This window comes from Sceloporus undulatus, chromosome 1 (genome assembly GCF_019175285.1).
Source record: "Sceloporus undulatus isolate JIND9_A2432 ecotype Alabama chromosome 1, SceUnd_v1.1, whole genome shotgun sequence".
NCBI lineage: Eukaryota > Metazoa > Chordata > Lepidosauria > Squamata > Phrynosomatidae > Sceloporus > Sceloporus undulatus.
Genome location: NC_056522.1, coordinates 135,843,528 through 135,866,572, shown reverse-complemented (window position 1 = coordinate 135,866,572; position 23,045 = coordinate 135,843,528). Strand labels below are relative to the sequence as shown.

Genomic DNA, 23,045 nt, shown 5'->3' with positions numbered 1-23,045 from the left:
AAACCTTTTGAGCTTCATTTTATTTCTGTTTTGTCAGCAACCACTGACCAGCAACCATTGCATGCTTTTTGGTTCAAATCCAGAGTTTTCTCCCACTTTTAAAAACTTTACATGCAGCTACTATGAATTTCCCCTGCTGACCCCACCATAACAGTCATGCATTTTCCCAAGCCATAACTGCAGAGTCTATGTGTGGCTGTTTCAGAGTTTGTTATGTCCCTTCAAATAGCTAACATGTTAGTATTAATTAAAATGAAAGAGACAGGGAAAGAAACACAGTAGTCATTGTTTGTTACTTCTTCAATAATGTGTTACTTTTCAATTAATTTGTTTGAAAAAACTGTTTAAAATTGCAAAATGCTTTCATATCCTGAGAATGATCCCTCTAGATGCACATAAACTGAAGTTTTGGAAGTAAATGTTACGTGCACTAACAGCATTATTGGTTGTTTCATTATAAGAGCCCTGGTGGCGCAGTGGTTGAATGCCTGTACTGCAGCCACTCAGTCACAAACTACAAGGTTGTGAGTTCAATAACAGCTAGGGCTCAAGCGCAACTTAGACTTGCATTCTTTTGAGGTCGCTAAAATGAGTACCTAGTTTGTTGGGGGCAATTAGCTTACACTTTGTAAACCGCTTAGGGAGTGTTTAAGTGCACTGATAAGTGGTATAGAAATGTACTTGCTATTGCTGTATATTGTAAAAAGAATGAAATGTGCTCTTGTCATTGCTAAAACTAACATGTTGCAGGTATTATTATTACTTGAATAGTATCACTTCCAAGCTCTGGGTTATTTGCATCAGGAAGGTTTGGGATGTTTGCAGTAGGCTTCCTTCTCTGGGCATAGCTGGTGGAAGCCAGACAATCTTGGGAGTAGACCCTCAGTGAAATCACACTCTTCAGAAATCATATAATGACCCTTTGCATGTATAATATAACACATATGAATTTAATCCTTCCATGTGAACATGTGTATTTCTTTTGTGAGTGCTCACAAAAGAAATACAAAAATGAGTTTGGTTCCTCCACTGAGGAATGGGAAAGTCTAGCCACAAGAGAGCTTCATGAATATCTTAGAAAGCCATGTGGCACTCCAAAATAAGATGCTGATATTCATTTTGAAAACATCTCAACAACATTACAATATCAACAAAAATCACACTTTTCTGGATCTCACCTTTTCAGTTTCTCTCTAATTTCTGGATTCTTAATTTCATTTTTCAAATCTTCAAATGTGTGTGTTGAAGAAAGGTTACAATAAACTCTAAAATCATGGTAAGGTGGGATTCCATGATCTCTGCCTCTTTGAATGTTCATTGCAGCCAGGTCTAAAGCTACTGCTCGTGCCATGGAGAAAAGTCTCTCTGTCAGTTCTGTATTCAGCAACTGAGATGTCACACGCATCTTACCAGCAACACCAAATAACCCTCTTAAAAGGGGATCAATGCCTCCTTCATTTACAATCCGAAATGGAGAGAAGAATGCTTTATGAAGAGGTATATGGCCTTGTGCAATAGGTTTAAAGTTCTCATCCAGCCGATACAATATGGGATTGATTAGTGTGTGACCAAACCTAAAAGCAGCAGTTGCAAACTCATTAGTTATGCCAGAATTAATATTGGGATCATAACCTTTATAGTCACCAAGCATCTTCATGCCTACCTCTCCCAGGATTTTAGGTAGCCAGTGGCTGTAGGTTATATGCTGCATTTCTGCACCAACAATTTTGCGTGTTTCATGATATATTGTATCACCATCCCAGTGTGGATTGAGTTTTAGTAACTCTGTGGCAATTCTGTTGTGTTCTCTAAACCACAATGTATGCATACTAGTAAGCCCTAGCTGTTCATTGGCACGGTGGTCCCCAGCTAAGAAGCAGGGGATTGGGCTCTCATTCTCATCCCTCATACATTCTGTTGGAGGGCCAGTAGCAAATGGAAGAAGAGGTTTTCCAGATCTCTGTACGATGCCTTGTCTCAGGAGGCCCCTGTGACTTGCTAGGTCTCGGATCTCCTGTGCCTCATGCTCTGAACTGCCATAGACATTTGATGCGTCAATATAAGAAGTCAGCTGGTTGATCTGTTCTCTTGGGTAAACAGAATTCATTAGAAGGGATGTCATACCACTTCCACAGACCGGACTTGAACGCACAAAAAACATGCATCGTGCCCCATTTCTGACACGAGGGTCATTGGGTGGGATCATAATGGAGAAACATGGAGGATCGTTTGTGCAAACTGAGCTACAGTGCTGACCATCAGAAAATCTGGCCTCACTTAGGGCCACAACTGTAGAATCAAGATCATGATCCAGGAACTGGCCCCACTGCATAAGCATGTGACTAAACTGGTCATCAGGAGTGATTGTTTCAGTTCCTATCAGAGTGGTTGAAACCAAGCGTGGCATTGGAAGGGTGTATCCATTGTACCGCCGATTAGCTCTGATGCCCCTTGGTAGATTAAATCCATTTTCATAAACTGATTTCAATAAGCGTTCAAAAGCTGTCAGAGAGGCTCCCCACATTGGGTGTTGCAGATTGTTGCAGGTACCATCATGTGTCCTGTATTTCTGGTGATAGCACATATCTGAACAGTTATTCACACGCCTATGGGCAGTGCAGCCTGACAGGTTAGCTATCAGGTTCAAGTACTGTGGAGATACAAGATCATTATAGTGATAGCCTGAAACAGATCAGAGAGAAAGAGATAAAAAAATTAAACACTTTCACAGTCTGAGAACAAAACTTCAAATGATGAGATTAACTTCTTCAATTAGTTTAAAGATGTAGATAAATTTATTGGTTCATAATCTGGGGTACTGAGTTTTAAGGGTGTATTTTTTTTTACCTTTTCTGACTCTCTTTATCTTTGATGTACTACAAATGAAAAAGGTAAAGTGTTTTTTTTCTGAAAGGGAGGGTTGGAAGGTATTACAAATGTAGTCTTTTCACATATCTAAAGATATTACTTTATTTAATGAATTTACAGGTTCAAATATGATTAAATAAAATTATTTAACATAGGGACTGAACAGACGGCTCTTTTAAGCTGCCACCCAGGCAGCTTCAGAGCATGACGTTGATATGCTGCACATCCAGAAGCCACCCTGAAGGTGCCTGGAAGTCAGGCAGCTGCCTAGACATGGACAGCTTTAAGGTGCTCCAGCAGCATGGCATTTATATGCCACACGCCACTGGAGCCTCCATGGGACCATGGTGGGCTGGAAAAGCCACCTTTTCCCCAACCGAAAAAGGATCAGACCTTTGCTGCTCCTTTTCAGCTGATTTCAAGGTGGACTGGGCCCAGGGTGTGCGTTCACTGCAGCCCCAATCAGGCTGCAACCCAAGGGGCAGTTTCAAGCCACTCCTTCTGGCCCGTCTGTTCACACACACACCCTTGCTGACAACTAAAAAAATAAATCCGTCAAGTACAAGCCTATTCATGGATAATCAAACAGTAAATCCCACCATAGATCATCCTCCTAGGTAGGTAGATAAATGTTTGCAGCCTAACAATGCCAAGGTTTGGGGGGAAACTGACTGGCAGTCCCAGTGGATACACTGAATTTAAATCTTGAGAATCTTAAGAACCTAATCTAGAAATCATAAATGTTATTATGAAACCCTATGTAACCATTCCTAACTCAGATTTTTCTATTTATTTATTTAAAATATATACAGTTCCGGACCTCCCGCGTAAAAGAAAAACGCGTAAGCTCAAGCCTTCCTAGGATATGAAAAGGGTGACATTTTAATCATCATCACTATGAGGACAAAGCAAATACAATGAAGAGAGTAGGCTGGCTGGCAAGAGCCTAAACTTGCACTCATGTCCAAATCACATTTTAAGTTCCCCAGTACATGTTTCCACATGATAGGTTTTGTAGCAAACAATATGAACGCCTGGTTCTAATGAGGCAACTTTTTTCACAATGTCTGACATACCATTCTTACCATAATTACCTAGGCATTACCTTTTGACAATACTGTAATTAAAATATTCATTTTATTAGAATTGTTTATCTATAATTATTAAACATTGTGTACACATACACACTGTTGTATGTCTCCATTTATGCCTTCAGTACCATGAAACTTACACTGACAACTTCAGCATTTATGTTTCCAGTACAGTCTTCCCTACATACCGGCAGACTTGCCACCCATGGATTTAATCATCCGTGGACAGCAAGCCCTTGTTTTCCTTAATTTAATTTTTTTTAAATTAATTTAATGGGGCTTGAGCATGTGCGGATTTGGATATCTGTGGGGTGTGTGTGTCAGGAATGAATGCCCCGCAGATACGGAGGTCTGACTGTACCATGAAATCTACACCTACAACTTGGCATCAATATTCAATGAACCCTAAATGCATCTTGAGGTTATTTTGTTTTAAAACATTATTTAATTTTAATTAAAATCAGTCTGTAAACTGTTGTAGTCTCTTAAATTACTAGGTGCCAGACCCTTCCTACTCAGGAAACATGAAGTTAGAGGGGATCATGAGAGATTCATTCCTTCATAAGGTCTCTTAAGTAGCTTCATATGTCTCTTTCCTCTGCAGAGAGGGAGACAGACATGATCCTCAGTAAAATCGGGAAGAGTTTAGTAAAGAAAGGTTGGTGGAGTGGTGGGAGAGAAAAACCAGTGAGAAAGAAAGGAGTTGGAATCAGTAGAAAAGAGAAAGAGAAACAAGTTGAGATCTATGGGCTTCCAGCCAAGGCAAAGCTAGTGGTCTGCTAGTATATAAAAGGAACTTATGCTGCGTGCACATAGGGATGCCATATCCCGCCTGGGGGCGGGACTTCCCGGTTTGGGGCGGTTCCATACGGCCCCCCCGGTTTGGCCCCCCGCCCTGGGACAGCCCCCCTGCGACGGACCCAGACAGGGAAAGCCGGCTGGCCTCCTCCACTGAGGGAGGCGGCCTGGCTCTGCTCCCTCTTTCCGGCCTCTGTGAAGGCCAAGCCTCCACAGAGGCCGGGAAAGGGAGGGGGCCGCCCGCGATCGAGGCAATCGCGGGTGCTCTCCTCCTCTCTTTCCAGCTCTGTGAAGGCCAAGCTCCCAGAGGCCGGGAAAGGGAGCGGATTCCTTCTCTGCTTGGGCTCCGTGAACGGACCCAAGCGGAGAAGGAATCCTCGCTGAGGCGGAGGGATTCTTTTCCCCTTGGGCTCCATTGGCAAAAACGGAGCCCAAGGGGAAAAGAATGCCTCCCTGGGAGCGGATTCCTCTCCGCTTGGGCTCCGTGAATGGAGCCCAAGCGGAGAAGGAATCCTCCCCCAGGGAGGCTCTTTTTCAAAAGTAGGACCAAAAAAAAAGGTCCTACATTGAAAGTTTTGTCCTACATTTGTGGTCGGTTTGGAGGTCCTGACTAATGGCAACCCTACGTGCACAACCTTCTTTGACAACTCTTTTCAACTTCCTTAATTAGGTTCTTTTTTCCAATAAGATGGCTGTAGTCAAATTATTTGTTCTGCTGTAGTTACGTGGAGGAACTCATGTTGCTAAATTAATCTGGTCATTTTTCAAATCTACAAAGCAGACAGTCTAAAACCTTGCCTATTTAGCACAGTTCCAAGTTTGAAGTTAAAAGTTTTATCATGCCTTAATAAAATTCACAGATATTCAAAACAGAAAAGCCATCCTAAACACAAGTATTTCCTTTCACATGATCAATCTGGCTGTAGCATTTGGTTGTCTGCCAGGACCTAGCTGTTCTGTCTTCCTATAAAACCTTAATGTAGCTTCCAAATACTTTGCAACATGTTGCAAGCACAGGTAACTGCCAAAAACAAGGTCACTAAATAATTGCTATATAAATGCAATTTAGCTTGCATTGATATAGTCAGAATGCAAATATGACTATTCCACAGGACATTTATTAGTTGTTGTCGAAAGGCTTTAAGCAGTGTCAAGATGGAACTGCTCTAATTAGCAAGCAGTAGGCAACATTACAAGGAATGATATACAAAGTCCTACATGTTTCAACTGTGCAACTGTGGATCACCTGTCACAAAGCTAAAACATTCAGAAGGAAGCAAATGCCAAAAGGGCTAAATCAAAAAGCAGAATTACTTCCTAAAATTATTTATGAATTATTTCAACTTGCTATATGGGTGCTATTTATCAAACTGATTCTTTGTTCTTCTCAGAAGCCCATACATAACCCCAAACTCAGCAAAATATCCCTTTCCAACCAGGTAGAGTTACCAAAGCATAAGAGAATGGAAAATTGTATTTTCCTTAATATGGTATTAATGTTGGATGTAAGAGGCCTGAACCCTTTCCTCCAGTTCAAATCCATGAGTTTCAAATTCCACAGCTCTTGCTGTTAATCACTGTAGCTTCAAATTTGGACAGCATTTTCTCAACTCATGTGTTTCTGTTAATAATGGTACATTTAAATCTCCCAAATCTCTCCTTGTTCAAAAATAGGGGAAATTAAACGATTCATTTTTCAGTTTGCCAAGAGCAGTTTAGATCGGTAGTTCTCAAACTATCAAACAGTGGGGTGGGACCCCCAGGGGGTGGGTGCAAGAGTTACTCACGGGGGGGAGGAGGGATGAGACATCGAGACTCTGATCCCCCTCCTCCTCTTCTCAAACTTTTTATGTGCAAAATTTACACATGCATTAAGTTAAATATTGAATTTACTTAAATAAAACTGTTCTAATTTGAAAGATGTTATTTCTTTATAAAATGTTAAAATATGAATATACATGAATGTGCAAATGAAAAAATAACACTAAATAAACAAAATACTTGTATTTCTATACTATGTCAAGGGGGGGGGCGTACGGCATCCAAATGTAGATGTAAAGGAAGGTCTCAAAGGTAAAAAGTTTGAGTACCACTGGTTTAGATCAAATAACTTCTGTCATCTACTGTTTTTCCCCACTTGTCATATTTATTTATTTATTTTAAAGTGCAACCCTATTTTCAAAATATGTCACTTGGGGTGCTATGGATTATGCTGAAAGACCTGTCATACCAGAGGAGCATTCAATATACATTGGATCCTTCCCATCTGCAGGAATTTTGTTCTGGGACCTCCTGTGAACAGGAAAAAATGTGGACACTCAAGCCCATTTTATTCAATGGACAAAGGCATGGGTTCATCTGCGTGCACATGCTGCCATTGAATAATACGGGATATGGTGATCTGCATGCTATCAAGTCTGCAGACTGCTAGCCCGCTAATACGTCAGGCCCATTGTACTGTAATGAGAGTGTAGGCCAGCAAATACACCAGTGAAAAACCAACACTGATATATCTATTTCATTAGGTCATCAAAACATAGTACTGACATGAATGAAGCAGAGAATTCTTTCCCTTCCCCCATCTCTAGTCCTCAACCACACTCAATGATGTGTGAAACTTTACGTTAAAAACAGAGCCCATAGAAAAATCCTTGCCATTGAACCCAAGGCTAGGTGGGGAATGACTAAAGATCACTGTCCTCTCCTGTTCACATCACCCTCACAGACTGCATTATATGGAGTACAGTAACTTGTTACTGAAAAATAGCACATCAGGACATATATGTAAAGCTTCAACACAAAGGCTACAACTCAGATTGTGTGGTGTAGAGCTGTATCATTCTGGCCTCATTTCATGCATACTTAGAGCATACAAGGGAAAGACACTGACTTGTTCCATTTAGGTCAACCATTAAACCATCTTGCACATGTTCTTGAATTAGCTGTAATGTCCTTTCAAATATTTCTCCGGCTCTTGCTTGCTCAATAGTGTAAGGATCTCTTGGGTATCGAAATAAGGCTAGCAAATCATTAGGAGAACGAGGGCGGCTAATAGATAAAACAGGGAAAACACATAAAAATAAAAGATAAATATAAAATAAAGCAGCAATAGCCTTAATCCTAACACTATTCATTTACAGACTAGAAAAAATCACTGATATCACTTACAGATATTAAGACTGTGTCCATAAAAGCTCCAGAAATTATATTAAATCATCTGTAAGTAATTGATAAATACATACCTCAATTACTATATCCCAAATTGTAAGCAACAAGTAATTAAACAAACAAACAAGCAGCTAGATACACTGACATTGGACTGATTGTAAAAGGAGGGAGGCAGATTTCTTCTAAATATGCATTTTACAAGAATTAGAATGTCAATTTTTTCTAAGCTAACCTGCCATTTTGCTCAAGCTACAGTTACTAAATGGAACAAGTAACCACCAACACGATGTCATGCTGAAAGTAAATCCCTCAAGCAATACTATACCTGTCAAACAAATGTGTACGTGTTGAATTTATTGCTCTGTCTACAGTAGTGATTGCTTCAACAATTGAGCTTGCTACAAATGGATCTCCATTTCGACTAACATCAGGAACTTCAGAGAGAAAAAGATAAAATTGAAAAATCAGCCACACGAAAAAGGAGTCAGTCAGCAAAGTCTAGACACGACATCATTTTGGTATTACAAAGAAAACCACTTCTTCCTGAAATTTTATTTCGTTTTCTTTACTGAAAATTACCAATCACTTGAGAATATTTTGAAAACATTAAAATTATTCCAGAAGGGACGTTTATTTTGCAATGGCAATTTAAAAGTATTCTAGCATATTTTATAAACAATTCCAAATTGTTACAACCCCTCCGTATACTATCAAATGAATTTGATCTTAATCATCAAAGGGGACAACTATTGATATGGTAAGGTCAGAGTTTTAATATTTATTTGCAATGCATCACAGATTCAAGTAAAGAGAGTCATGCTTTTAAGAAGGCTCGTTAGCTTTAATACTTTTAACATACTCTTCTCTCCTCTGAAGCCAACCTGTGGCTGTTCAGATCTGCTCCAAAGGGTTGTGTGATGCTTGGTGAAGCTTTTGAGGGCATATAAAGGGCTAGAGGTGGGAGGTAAGAGCAAGTATGTTGTACTGGGTGAGTGGACATCCACAAACACAAGACTGAAAATAATTCATGCTGTTCTTACAACACTGAACTCAAGTTGTTATTCCCAATAGGACTGTAGCCAAAATAAAAGGTCTAAGAAACAAGAGGTAGGAAACTCAAAAGATTTTAGAAGTACAAACAACAACAACAACAACATACCTTTACAATAAACCCTATGGGGCTACAGATGCTCCGTTTAAGTGTCCAAAATCATCATCAAACTGAGCAAACCCAATGGCCATGAAATATAAAATAACACAGGAACACAGGCAGTTGGGAGGGGACAGTATAATTGCCAGCTTGCATGGGAAAGGCCTCTTTTTCAGAGAGAGGATGTACTACCACATTCTGTTGCAAGTCTTTAACTTGGAATAAAATGGTTTTGCCCTCTCCAAGCTGTCAGCTAAATGGCATACTGAGGTGCATTTTCCAGATGATGTCATTCAGGGCTGTGCTGGGTTATTTAAGGCAAAGATGCCCTGATTCAGCCTCTTCACTATTTCTGCTCTGCACCCACCTCTATATAGCATGGGAATTTCCAGCTACCTTTTTGGGGATGAGTAGGAATTTTTTATTTTGCCACAATTGGTTGGTGACACAGGTTTTTTGCCTGTTTTATGCTGTACAATGTTTGAGCCTGTTGACTAGTTTTCTATTTGGCTAATTGGTTAACTGTTGCTTTTATGTCACAATTGGCATAGTGCAAGCACTTAGCATCAATTCACTCTCTTTGAAGGCTTTCAGTGGCAAATGAAAGAATTCACCCATTTCCCTGTTACTGCTGACCGGCATGAGGAGAGATGTGTGATGGGTTCATGTCCCAGGATGACTTCTTCAGGTAAGAATGCCAAACAATAACATCAAGGAAAATACTTTGGTAACCTCCAACCCCTTCATAGGATCAGCATAGGATGAACTGCAGGGTCTATACCCTGAGTTTCAAGTTCAGAAGTCTCTGGAAGGGAGATCCAGCTTAACTGTTCGCACGTACATATTCATGCCCACAAATCCCATTTGCTGCTGTCTTGCAGGTTCTTGTGATTAATAAAGTTGTAGTGTTATTTCACCCAACTCTGGCATTGTTATCTGGGTAGGAGAGCAATAGGCACTTCTCACTCTACCACTATTTGTTCTCAACCTAGGTACTCGACAAGACGGCCCGACAGGGGCAGCTCTGTGCCACCCCTAGAAGTGCAGGGTTGTGGACACAGCAACTGGACGCCACACCCCCAACCTGCTTGAAAAATTCTCGGTGCTACAGGGGCACCATAAGGGCTGTGGCATGGCCTTATGATGTCCCTCATGTGCAGTGCTGTGCACAAGTGATGTCATTATGGTGTGCGTCGTCTGTATGGATGTGTGCCAAGGTGGTGCCCGTGGAGTGCAATAGGGTTGCTGAGAGTCTAAATGCTCTGCCCTCATGCAACCCTAGTCTTCCAGTGAATTTCTATGGCTGGTAGAATCAAGGAACATTGAGGATCTGAGAAAAATTATCCTCACACTAATACCCTCAGCCTCATCCGGATTCCATGCATCAACCAAATTTTGTCCCTTTCCCATCTTTTCCATAATACCACCAGGGTGCACAGTCCATGTGTCAGTTTATCCCCTCTGAATCTACTAAAATAAACTACTGTGTTTGAACTAAGATGAATTAACCAAAGCTGTCTTTGTAGAAAACTCTAAATATAGTTTGATTCTGGACATGTTTACTGGAAACTGAGGCTCACAGTAACACTGATAATCCTATCTGCTGTCCAACAGAGATTTGAGATTTGAGCCATACAGTCACAAAACTGTACTTTATGATGAAGGAGGTAGGCAACTATGCCTAGGACTGATGGCTTTGGATATTTGTTCCCTATTTAAAGGTTACACCCAGCAAATATGTTGCCCGATCCTACTGATAAAGAGTTATTAAACAGAATGGATTTACTCAGCTGATTATTCATGTCATGGTACCCCTTCAACCCATTATGCATCATAAATAGTGCACATTTTTAGAGCTTAGTAACATTACATTTTTAAAAAATCATCTACATATGTCCACGGTAAAGCATATATCTTACCATTCACACTTAATACCATGCTAACTGAAGAGTATCCAATGGTATTCCTTGCAACACATTCATAACGGCCTTGATCTGCTGGTCCAACATCACGAATAGTAAGAAATCCCTCAGGGCTAACAAGAAATTTCCCACTCTCTGTGACCTGAACACCATCCTGCAGCAATTCAGAATGCCAAATTATTTAATAATTTGGTAGCACATTAGCTTATATTAAATTCTTTGTTTTTAATTTGTGGAAGTGCAACTTTTATTTTTGAATGTTCAGAATTATAGGCCCTTCATCAAAACTACTTAAACACAGAGAACATAATATCAGAGGACAGCTGAAGAAGAGTTTAGCCCAGCCCAGACAAGAACAATTCGGCAAACCGAACACAGTCCATCAACCACATATTAGGTATTCAACATCTTCTGATTTCCAAGATAAATTTCAAAAGCAGGGGTTGGAGCCAGACTTAATTATGGTTTGAGGAGATGCACAGAAAACAATAGGACAAGCTCCCCATGGTTCACCTAAGTCCCACTGACTTCAGTAGGTCTATACTAAGCATAACTAAAGGCCTGAACATGCAGGCCAAAATAAAGCTGCTTCAGGTCACTTTGGAGGTATACTGTTTAAATGATACATGCATCCTAAGAGGTCAGAAGCTGTGTCAAAGCTGTGCGCCAGTCCTTAGTGTGGCTTTGGCGCAGCTTCCAGCCTCTTAAGATGCATGCACCATTTAAACTGTATACCTCCGAAGCAGCTTTATTTTGGCCTGTCTGTTTGGGTCCTAAGTCAAGATCCAGCCCAGAAGATGTATTAAGATCCTATAAGGTTGCTGAAAGCCTACAATGACTTACCAGATCAATAGCTTATACACGACTGGTTTAAGGGGAGAAAACATCAAACTGTGCACTCTGAAAGTTTAGAATTCAACAGCATGTGCTTATACCTGACTGGTACTTCTTGCTTTGAAAAATGGAGCTGGGAAAATGCAGTTTGAAAGCAGAAGACATTTCTGTTGGAAACTGGGGAATTAGTCCTTTTTTACCCACTATTGATTTCCAGCCACCCTCACTTATTAGGTGCTTTCACCAGTCAGGGTTCCATGTACATTATTTCCACAATTTGTTGGGTACAGCTTCAGGGGAAAAATATCAGGCAGGCAGAAAAATTACTTATTTCCTCTTGCTCACAGCCCCCTTGAATGGTCTTCAGAGTCGAAGACTGATGTGGAACCAGCTGTTTAACCCCTAAATATTTCCTTGATTGTGAAAGATTATGTGGAGTTACTATCTAGGCACAGTAGTTGAAGCAATAACTATATAGACAACTCAAAAGTATAGCAATACATTTCAATAGAACCTTTAAATGGAATCTTAAATATAGGTTAGCAAATTTACCACAATCACTTGTGCTTTCTATCATGGTTTATTAAAAAAATAACTGGGCAGCAACTGCAATGTCAGGAAAACACAAATAAAGACTGGCATCTTGTTAGTGAATCAGAATGTTTTAAGTTGGACTTACACCATCACAGCTCACTTCTACGGTCATTGTGTAAGCCAGCATTCTGTTCCAACCATATAATGACCAAAATCTCTTGTAAGCAGAATAGCCCTGCCCAGCTCAACCACTGCCACACTGTAAGAAGGTGGGGGATGGAGGAATGAACACATCCAGATATTTTCTCATAGCCTGATACACTGTAAGAATGTCATTTGCAGAGAGTTTGCAAGGGACCCTAGAGCTCTGCAGATGTCTTTGGCAGTGCATCCATCTACGAAAAAAGATATGCTCTGCTCAGTCCTTGCACTCTGATAACATGAAAGTGACCATATTAGTGAGGGTTGTGCTGCTTTCCAGATGAGGTTTCATTAGGGTATCTTCAGAAGACATAACTATGTAATATATGTGCTGCAGGATCTTAGCCAAGGTCTCTGGATTGTGCCTTAAAATTATTTAAAATGTTTCTTTTTTTTTTTTAGCAGAAGCCATTTTCACACACTCTCAACCCCAGAAAACCCTGTGATAGGGTTGCCTTACGGTCACCAAAAATCAGAAATGACTTGAAGGCACACAAGAACAACAACAATGAATGTCTGAATAGAGCTATAGTTGCATGAAGAAATTAGAAATACAGAGGCTTGACAGAGCTCAGAAAAACATCTGTTTTCTTTGCATCCCACTGAAACATAAGGTTCAGCTACACTGGTGGTTTAACTCGGAGCCAGTCCAGAGCTTTACACCCCAGAATGGCCCTGGACTGACCAGAATGATAACCATGTGCACAGGGCCAAATCAGGTGCAATAATGTGTCATTGTGGACCTGGGCCAGTCCAGACAACATTGTATCGGCCCCACTGTCCCCCATGATGCCATTGTTGCTGTAACTTTCCTGGCCAAGCAGCACCCTGAGAGACCCTGGCTGGTACCAGAGCTTGTACAGAGGTCAGAATGAGGCATCCCACCATAGGATCAACAAGGAAGGGGTCGCTCTATCTCCTCCTCACTGATCACACAGGTGCCCTGTTCTGATTTCCATAGAAATGATGGTGATAGCCAAAGGGAAATGCACGGCTGGTGAGGCTGTAGTGATGGTGTTGTTTTTGGAGCTGCACAGGCCACTTATCTCTGTGTAAAGGTTCCCCAGTGGGTCCCCACCCCTGTTGAAGACAGAAACAGGCACCCATAATCTTTGCTGATCATATGCCATATGACCATTTGTCTTCAGTAGAGGGGGGGGGGCTGCTTCATGGGCAGGCTTTACATAGAGCTCCTGCCTGTGAGGATATGGCAGTGGCGAGTCTGAAAACAGACCATCCCCCTTTCCTGCTCAATGTGGGGAATGGGGATGGAAAGTCTCTTATTTCAGAGCAAAGTCAGGTTAAGAGCCAAAAACTGTGTTATCACCCCAGAAATAGCTGTATGTCATGAGGACTGCCAGCACCAGCTTTGGGGTGAGTTTAGCACTTTCCCCCAATATAAACAAATCCATAGCTTGCTTCAACTAGATACAGAATAATGCATGGAATAGATACTCCTTTTAGACAATTCAATGCATATTTTTATTCATGTTCACAAAAAACAAAACCATAATTGTAGACATGAATTTGGCATTCGTCTTTGTCAAATTGACCAGTTTTGTGATCACTCTCCCTAAGAATTACATATTTGGACCCCTTTTTCAGACCTACACTCTAAAGTTCATGCATTGTTTTCTAAAGTTTCAATAGGATGAGCCTCACATTTCTATCAGAAGAAATTCAAACTCCATTTAGGTACCTGTTTGCTGGATATAATTTTTACAATACATCACTTCAGAGAGAAGCAAAGCTAGTATTTTAAACAGAGGAGAAACAACTATCAGAAGCAACTAAGTGCAGTGAAAAGATTAAGCAATACCTGGAGCTGGGAACACACTGTTATTATAAACCAATCAAAACATAAGTGTATTACCTTATTCCATGTTATTATAGGCTCAGGCTCTCCTTGAGAACTACAAGGAATCTGCACATTTGTGCCAACTTCTACTGTCATGTCACTTGGAACATTAGCAAACACAGGGGTTACTAAAAGAAAGGGATTACACAGATGCAAAGACAAGTGAGTAAAACTCATTAAACAAATAGAAGAATTTAAGTTCATTGAGGATCCTATAAAAATGTATTTAGAAATAATTCTCATCAAGTCCAATGGAACTGACTTCACAAGATCTATTTATGGGAATATATTTTAAGTAATTTTTTAGTAGAAGATCTTTTTTTTTTACTTTAAGACTATACCTAACCATTAAAGAGTTGCTGGTTGGTGTGTGTGTGTGTACGTGCTTTACAGTCACCTGTCGATTTATGGATGCCACACGAATTTCATAAGATTTTCTTAGGCAAAGAATACTTAAGAGTAGTGGCGTCACTACTGGGATGTGTATTGGTACAGACCACACCGGGTGACACCCCAGAGGGAGGTAAAACATGAGGTAGTACACCCCAGGAAGAGGGGATGGCTACCTTCTGAGTCCTATGTGGCCATAGGCTGAGGGGTGGGAGGTCCCTGCTTTCTAGGTCCTGAGTGGCCATGGCCACATGGGGCTTGGAAGGCTGGGGGGGGGGGGGGGGGCTGGGGCTATGGCTGCGCCGGGCCCAGGAGGACGGGGGGGGGGGATACTGAGAGGGCTTAACGCACCCCACCTTGCCCCAGCCCTATCTACATGCTGCAGCAGCAAGGTGGAGGGAATGCCCTTTTGACCCCACCCCCAGAACCCCCTTCTCTCCACACAGGGTGACACCCCGGGCAGGTATGCCACTGCTTAAGAGGTGGTTTTGCCAATTCCTTCCTTTGACATAGAGCCTACAGCACCTGGACTTTGTTGGCCATTTCCCATCCAAGAACTGATCTTGGCTGGCCCTGCTTAGCTTTCAAGATCAGGATTTGGTGCCTTTAGAGTATTTAGGCCCTCTTTTATTGGTCACATCAAACCAATTAATACTTTTTAAAAATGTATGTAAATATATACACAATACTATGTTATATATTGAACTCTATAACATAGAAAGTGTAGTGGACAAAAAAAAATTCTAGAACAATTAGTTCAGACAGTATGGTTCTCCATGAAGCTTTTAATTTCTCCACACATATTTTTTAAATATATATGTTCAATTTAAAATTTGGGGAATATTGTTCATAATATTCTTCTATTTCTACCTCAACTATAAATTTGTGAAATTTTATTTTCCTAGCTTGTTTCAAATAGAGGTTATGTATACTTACCATATAGCTTTTGCCAACTTACCTCTAGGTTGTACATTTAGGTGTACAGCAATTCTCTGAGATCCTACAATGTTGACAGCTTGACATTCATATTGACCCTGGTCATGTAAAGCCACTCTGGAAATCCTCAGGGTTCCAGTTGACAAAACTAAGTGCCTCCTATCTACAGAGAGCTGGCTTCCTGAAACATAAGAACGTACTGCTAAGATTACCCATGGACAAAACTTCTATTTCTACATTTTCTTAGTTCTGATGACCTCATTCTTACAGGAGGGGAAAAATGGAAATATAATAATTCAACTAGTGATAGGTATTATTTTTAAATTCTCTTTAATTTCCATTCATTTATTTTTGTGTTTAAGCTTTTGTGTAGAATGCTGTGGGGAAATGTCAATACTTGTTAGCCAAAAGCCTTGCCTTTGAGAACTGTGAGCAGAGGGTTGATTGCTGGAGGTGGCTGGTGGGACTCAGTACAGGTCTATGTGACCTTGGCTTAACTGGAAACTTTGGGGCTATCCAGAGCGGCCTAAAAGGCCAGCCTGGAGGCAGAGTCAGGGTGTAGTGTCTTGATGATTCATGCCCAACTCTGCCCCCCTGGGTGCTCTGACACCATGCACCGCTCCAGATGGCACACAGCATTATGAGACAGCACTAAAAGGGTGCCATACAGCTGCGCCAACATGGCTATCATGCCCTTTGGAGGGTGAAAAAAGGAGCTGCTGTTTATGGTTCCTTTTTGCACCCCCCAAAGGCTGTATCATGGTCATGACATGAGGTTGCCATGGCCCTGATCTGGCTGAAGAAGGGGCGGCTGCATGCCACCACTTCAGGGTTGCATGTATAGTCCCTAAGATTAAGAGTTAACCTGTGAGGCACGAGAAGCTATAAATTTCAGGCTCCTTGGTGAGAAATAATTATAACATGCTTTTCAATTACGTTCTTCTCATCCTTAACCCAAACTTACCACTTTTTCAAGCTAAGACTTCCTTTGCAAGAAGGTATTAAAGTGGAGGAGGCTAGCAAAATAGGATAACTAGCAACCAAGGCCCAAGCATTTTTGACCTTCACCTGAATGCAAAGAAATATGGGTCCAGGGACTGTTTATTTCAAATTGTAAGGTTTTCCTCGGTCATTTTTAATTTTAGTTACCAATTCCAAGTTCATCTTTAAATTAGAAGCAACTTTAAATTATTAGAAATGATCATATAAAGTCTTTCTTTTCTTATATGTTTTCTGATTGACTCCAACCTATGGAATGTCATAGGATTTTCTTGTCAAGTTTTATTCAGAGAAGGTTTGAATTGGTTCCTCTTCAACTGAGAGAGCATGACTTGCCAAGGTCACCTAGTGAGTTTCTACAGCTGAGGTGGGGATTTGAATGCTGGTCTCCTGGACTGCAAATCTAACACCTGCTGGAGCAGTTCTTACACATAAAAGAGTAATAAAAATTAAAGTTTCCTCTTGTCTAATTCCATTACAGAAACAGTAGAACATTGTTGAGGCAATGAAAGATAAACAAAGTGAAAAGAGCTATCGGACATTATTTATTAGTTCTACACATGCTTTCCTCTATGCTCTATCTTTGCTTGTGTGTGTATGTTATAAAAGGAAGCAACATAAACATTAAAAAAACAGACTGGATTATAATTAGGTCACTGTGATCATGAACATATTTTTTTGGAAATATATTCCTATGAAATCAAGAGTACATCTTTCAAAGTAATCAGTGGAATTAATTCAAATGTATACAGTAGCATGTGTGTATCTAAGTTCTTCCACCTGTTTCCTCTGCAGCTGCTGCAGAAAAAAACAAAAGGGAAGAAAGCAATGAGAAGAATACAGGCACCTGGCAATATGTATAATGGATGCTATATTTAGTAGTAGAACAACTTTGAAATATTATGAAATACAATTTAAACTACAGGCCAAAGTATATATAAGGGCTATCATAATGTGTGTTATACTAAATCTAACTCTACCCAAGGACTCTACGCAAGGTCTGGAAGCTGCACACATCCTTTTCCAAACAAAGAGTGCCACAACTTCCCACCCTTCATTCCCATTTGGATTTTTAGAAATTAGTTTACTTGAATGCTATCTAGCAAGTATGTGGGAGAAATTTAATCAAGCCCCCCTCCCCCTCCCGGTATTTTAGACACTTGCATATTTAGGAAAAAAGGTCACTTGGGCTGAAAATGGTCCAAAGAGGGCCGAACATATGGCAAAATTACTCTCATATTGTTTAGAGAGAACTATGTATATTTTTTAGATTTTCAAACATCAACATTTGGGGAGACAGTCTTTGGAGACCAAGAAATGATTCTAGAGGCTACACTGATGCACAACACACACTTTCCCCAGTCCTGCACTAAGTGGTGACATTCTGTAAGAAAAGTAGAAAAGCTACTTATGCTCCAATTTTGAAGCTTATTTTAGATATTCTCTAAGTCAAGCTGCAAATAAGAGAAAAACATGGGTAGATGGAATAATAATGGAGTACAGAAAACCTGGTCCTACTTAACAGCAGTTGGAGGCACCAACTACATGCTGCAAAGCCAAATGAACTTCAAGGGCTTTTTAAAGCCCACCTATGAGAAGTGAGTTTTTGAGTCTTTTACTCCCACACACAGTCACACCAATCTTCCTTTGGCTCAGTCACTTAACAGCACTGTTAATAAAACTGTCCAGAAGTAACCATGGTAATGTGAGTGAAAAATTGAATTCTGCAAAATTACATTAGTCACTTCAAAATTTCTACTTCAGATGAATTGTTTCAAAAGTATATGATTTATTTTCAAGCCTTAAAAATAATCTAGCAGCTAAAAAAATAATCAAAAATCTTACCTCCTTTAGTCCAGGCAATGACAGGTTGTGGATATCCCTGTGCCTCACAAGGGAAGTCAACAGTTTGTCCTTCAATCACTGTTCTGTCTTGAGGGGTCACAGTAAACTGAGGTACAGCTGTATAAAAAGACAATGAACACTTAGAATATAAGTAGTTATAATATATACTTTAGCATTATACTATTTAGATTTGTAGGTCAGTGAATTACAAAATACAGTGCACCCTTGCCTTACGTGGGGGATCCGTTCCGGCTCCCTCCGCGTAAAGCAAATAGTGCGTATGCTTGAGCCCCATTGAAAATAATGGGGCTCGTGCATGGTGCATGGCACAGTGTGTGCACATGCCATTGCAACCCCATCACACGCCTTTCAGCATTAGTTGAAAACCGCATTAAAAATGCTCGCGTATGATGCGGGTACACTGTACTAGCACTTTATAGAGTATGGATACCCATTATTTTGTGTATGTGTACACACATACACACTGATTAGCACAACAATCAATGTTCAATTAAGGTCTCTAGGTAGTATGAGACATTAAACAAATAGAAGCAAAATCCAAAATGGAGTGTATCTTGAAAATGCTTTAACGAAGTGCCAATGTTCCCTGGGTTCAAAACACCTTGGTTTCTTTCCCTCTTTAAAAACACCCAACTATATTGTGAAGAAAACACAATTTGATCATTACCAGCTTGAGAATAAGCTGGTAACACACAAAGCACATTTCCAAAGTACTAACAGCAAAAGAAATCTAGGTCAATTGCCAAAGTAATAATATGATGTTAAAAGTACTGACATAATTAAATTGACACTCAAATATAAGGTAATGGATACAAGAGTAAATACATGAACAAATTGTTGGCTGCTGCAAGTCTCACATGTAATAGATGGAGAAGTGGTATCGAGGATCCCCTAATTAATTTTTTACCGCCTTGCCTTTTTATATGAAAAATATCAATTCCTAGGGAATATATCAAGGATGTAATTCTCCAATAATTTTATTCTCAAGGGAAGCAAAAAGTACATTTTAGAAATTGTCTTCCCACTGCAAGAAAACTGTAGTTTTAAAAGACTGTTCACAGTTCAAGACTTGTTCTGCACAAAATTCTCATGTTATATTTGTACTGGAAACAGCATTTTGTGCATGGGAAACAGCATTTTTGTATAGAACACTGTTTTCTCTGCAGAAAAAAATGTGAATTTTGTGCATAATAAATTACAGATTCTCATCAGTCTGGGATTCTTCTAATAAGAGTTTCCTAACACTGAAGAAACACCTTTTCTAACAATTTTTCAATTTTTTTAAAAAAATTTATCTCTTCATTCCTGCTCCCAACTCTCCCCCTCTGGAAGGTTGGGAAGCCAAGAAACCTTCTCGGTGACTTGGCAAAACTCTGCTTCAGGTGGGGAGCTCTTGCCATAACCTGTCCTAAGAGAACCTTTAAAAAAGCACTGACCCTCTTTATTGTCTTCAGTGACTTTTTTCAATGTCTGGGAGGGAAAAAAAGGCAATTATGGTGGCTCTTTAGTGTTTTCCTGCTGCAACAGAGAAGTGACCTCTGTCCACCATGGTGGGGAAATGTCAAAGAGCCACTGTGGATCCAAGGAGCCCTGTGCTATGCCCCAAAGTTTTACCCTCGATTATCCATGGGTCATATAAAAATCTATAATTTTGGCCCCCACACCTGCCCTTGACTTACACATGAGGTAATCTTGAACATAAGTATATACAGTTCATATACATATGAAGGCAGACACGTATGTAAGGTTATGGCCTGTTACAGACAGGCCAAAATAAAGCTGCTTCAAGTCACTTTGGAGGTATGGTATTTCAATGATGCATGAGTCCTAAGAGTCCAAAAGCCACACCAAAGCTGCACTCTAGTCCTTAGGAGTGCATCATTGAAATACTATACCTCCAAAGTGACTCGAAGCAGCTTTATTTTGGCCTGTCTGTAACAGGCCTATGTTTTGTTTCTCAAATCACTGTAATTTCTCATCTTGGTTTCCTTTCTCCTTTCTTTTTATGTGAATAAGTATTTTATAGGAGAGCAAGTGTTGTCTAATGGTTTGTCAGTTATACTATGATTCTGGAAAGGAGGGTTCAAATCTCCATTCAGCCATGGAAACCCACTGAGTAACCAAGGGCAATTCACACTCTCTCAGCCTCACAAGAAAACAAGAGCAAACCTCTGAACAAATTGTGCCAAGAAAACCCTGTGATTAGTTCACCTTAGGATCACCATAAATCAGAAATGATTTGAAGCCACACAACAACAAAGTGCATTATATCTGCTTGGCACTATGGAGGATCAGAAGAAAGAAAATAATTTCATTTGTTTTAATAATGCTGATAGTCTCTTCTGTTTTCAGTATGGTAAGCAGTACTAATATATATAGTAACAAAACTGTCTAATTAAAAATATTGTATGTACAGCGCTGTGTAAATTTACAGTGCTATATAAATAAAGGATAATAATAATAATAATAATAATAATAATAATAATAATAATAATAATAATAATATTGTATTTCCCCCCACATTTTAATAAAACTATCCTTCTTTGGGAAAACAAATCCAGGAAAAAAAAAGCGTTACTACTCTAGGGCTTTAAATGTTATGTCTCTAGGCAAGATGCTATTGTTTTGCTTAAATATTAGTCAGCAACTTATTGCATAAAACTGGGCTGTCAGAAACAGAGTCCTTTAGTAGCTGCCCCTCTCCCAGCCCTGGTGAATCAGAAAAAGAGAAGAAATCCCAAAAAATTAGCTACAAGCACCTTCTGGGAGTGAAGCTTTCTGCAGGTTGAAGGAACAATTCTCTACAACAGGCAGATTCTGGACACCACTAGTTGCATGATTTTGCAGCTCTTGAAGAACCTTCAGAACACAGATTTCCCCATTAAAGGAAAAATACCTTGAACTATGATGAATGCAGTTGCATGGATACTATCAATGCTGTTGGTTGCAAAACAGGTATATTCACCACCATCTTCCTGGGCCACATTTTGGATGTAAAGCCCTCCTGATGGAGTTATTGTGATGCGGGGATCACTTGGCAGTGGGGTTCTGTCACCTTTTGTCCAGGTGATACGTGGTTGGGGATGACCTGTTGCACTACATTCCAGGGTCACACTTTCCCCAACTAAGACCTCGGTATTTTGTGGATGTATCACAAAACTTGGCCTAGCTGTTAAAAAAGAAACACGGTTAAAATAGCTTCTAGTACCTTACCTTTTGTAACAAAAGAACACATTAAAGCATTAATGTATGTATTAAAGTTGTTACGCCACTTTATATTTCAGTGCTAATGTAAGGACAAAACTAGTCCTAGCACACACACTGATCCAAATTAAAATGTTAGTTCCAACTAGTTAATCGCAACACAATGAAACAACAGGAACTGAGCTGAACACTTGCATATTTTCCACTGATTCAATAAGTATGCTCTAGTTGGGCCCATCAGTTGGTTTTAGGCCATTATATTGAATTCACCTTTTTTGCCTATCAACAACTGCATCCACACTAATGGAATCTCTTCCATTGGGACTCAAATGGGACTTATAAAGTGATTTTCAATAAAGGACCGTGGGAGGCTATTTTGAATAGTCTTTTTTCATGCCCTTGATTCACAAGAGATTACACATGGGCAGGGAAATGCCACCCCTCTTTGCTGCACAGAGTTGCTGCAGCAACCAAACCGCAAAGCAATGCTGTGTAGCAAAAAAAGAAGCCGCCTAGAGTGGCTTCTTTTTTGCGGCGTCATAAGAGTTGCGATGCAGCCCTATGACACCGCTTCCTCTAAAAGACGTGTAGGTACTCAGATGTCCTCACATCATCTATATGCCCCCGTGTGGGCAGTGCCGTTCTATAATGGCACCGCCTGCACATCATAAGGCTTGGGAGCGTGCAGTTGGTGCGCAGTCCCGAGTCCTACTATCGCCGCCAGGACACCCCTTCCTGGTGGTGTGTACTGGACCATAGATACTGTTGTAGTATCTATCTTATCTTGTATGTAAGAGGTATGGAACCAACAATTACATTTTCCAAAGTATTTGACAATGAAGTCAGTTGACACACCTGGTGAACCAAAGTAGCGCAGAGTAACTTCTTGGGTTTTTACTTCTCCTGCCACATTTTTTGCCATGCACTGATAAATGCCTTGGTCTGTCTCTTGAGTATTCTGAATCATGAGAGTGCCATCATCAAGCAAGTTTAAACGGGAATCTGCTTTCATGCTCAGCTCATTGCTGTTGGAAAACAAATTTGTAGCTCTAAATCTCTGAAGTCACAAAAATACCAAAGAATGAAAGTTAAAATAATAGCTTTGTTCAGTATATGTGCGTACATCCAAACTATTATATATATAAAAAAATCCTACAAGCAGTCTGGTGTTTATCCATTTTTTCAAACTGAGTCTTCTTTTTACATGAGGCTACAAGAGTAATAGC

At 40.2% G+C, this 23,045-nt stretch overlaps 1 protein-coding gene across 1 annotated transcript in view; it reads right to left on the bottom strand.

The window, feature by feature from the left end:
• Positions 1 to 23,045, bottom strand: part of PXDN (peroxidasin) — a 121,085-nt gene that overhangs the window by 19,109 nt on the left and 78,931 nt on the right. Inside the window, 9 exon segments of the mRNA XM_042470403.1 lie at positions 1,179 to 2,682; positions 7,648 to 7,805; positions 8,251 to 8,359; positions 10,995 to 11,151; positions 14,440 to 14,552; positions 15,773 to 15,931; positions 18,595 to 18,711; positions 21,512 to 21,784; positions 22,675 to 22,844. Of these exon segments, the coding sequence (XP_042326337.1) occupies positions 1,179 to 2,682; positions 7,648 to 7,805; positions 8,251 to 8,359; positions 10,995 to 11,151; positions 14,440 to 14,552; positions 15,773 to 15,931; positions 18,595 to 18,711; positions 21,512 to 21,784; positions 22,675 to 22,844 (2,760 nt within the window).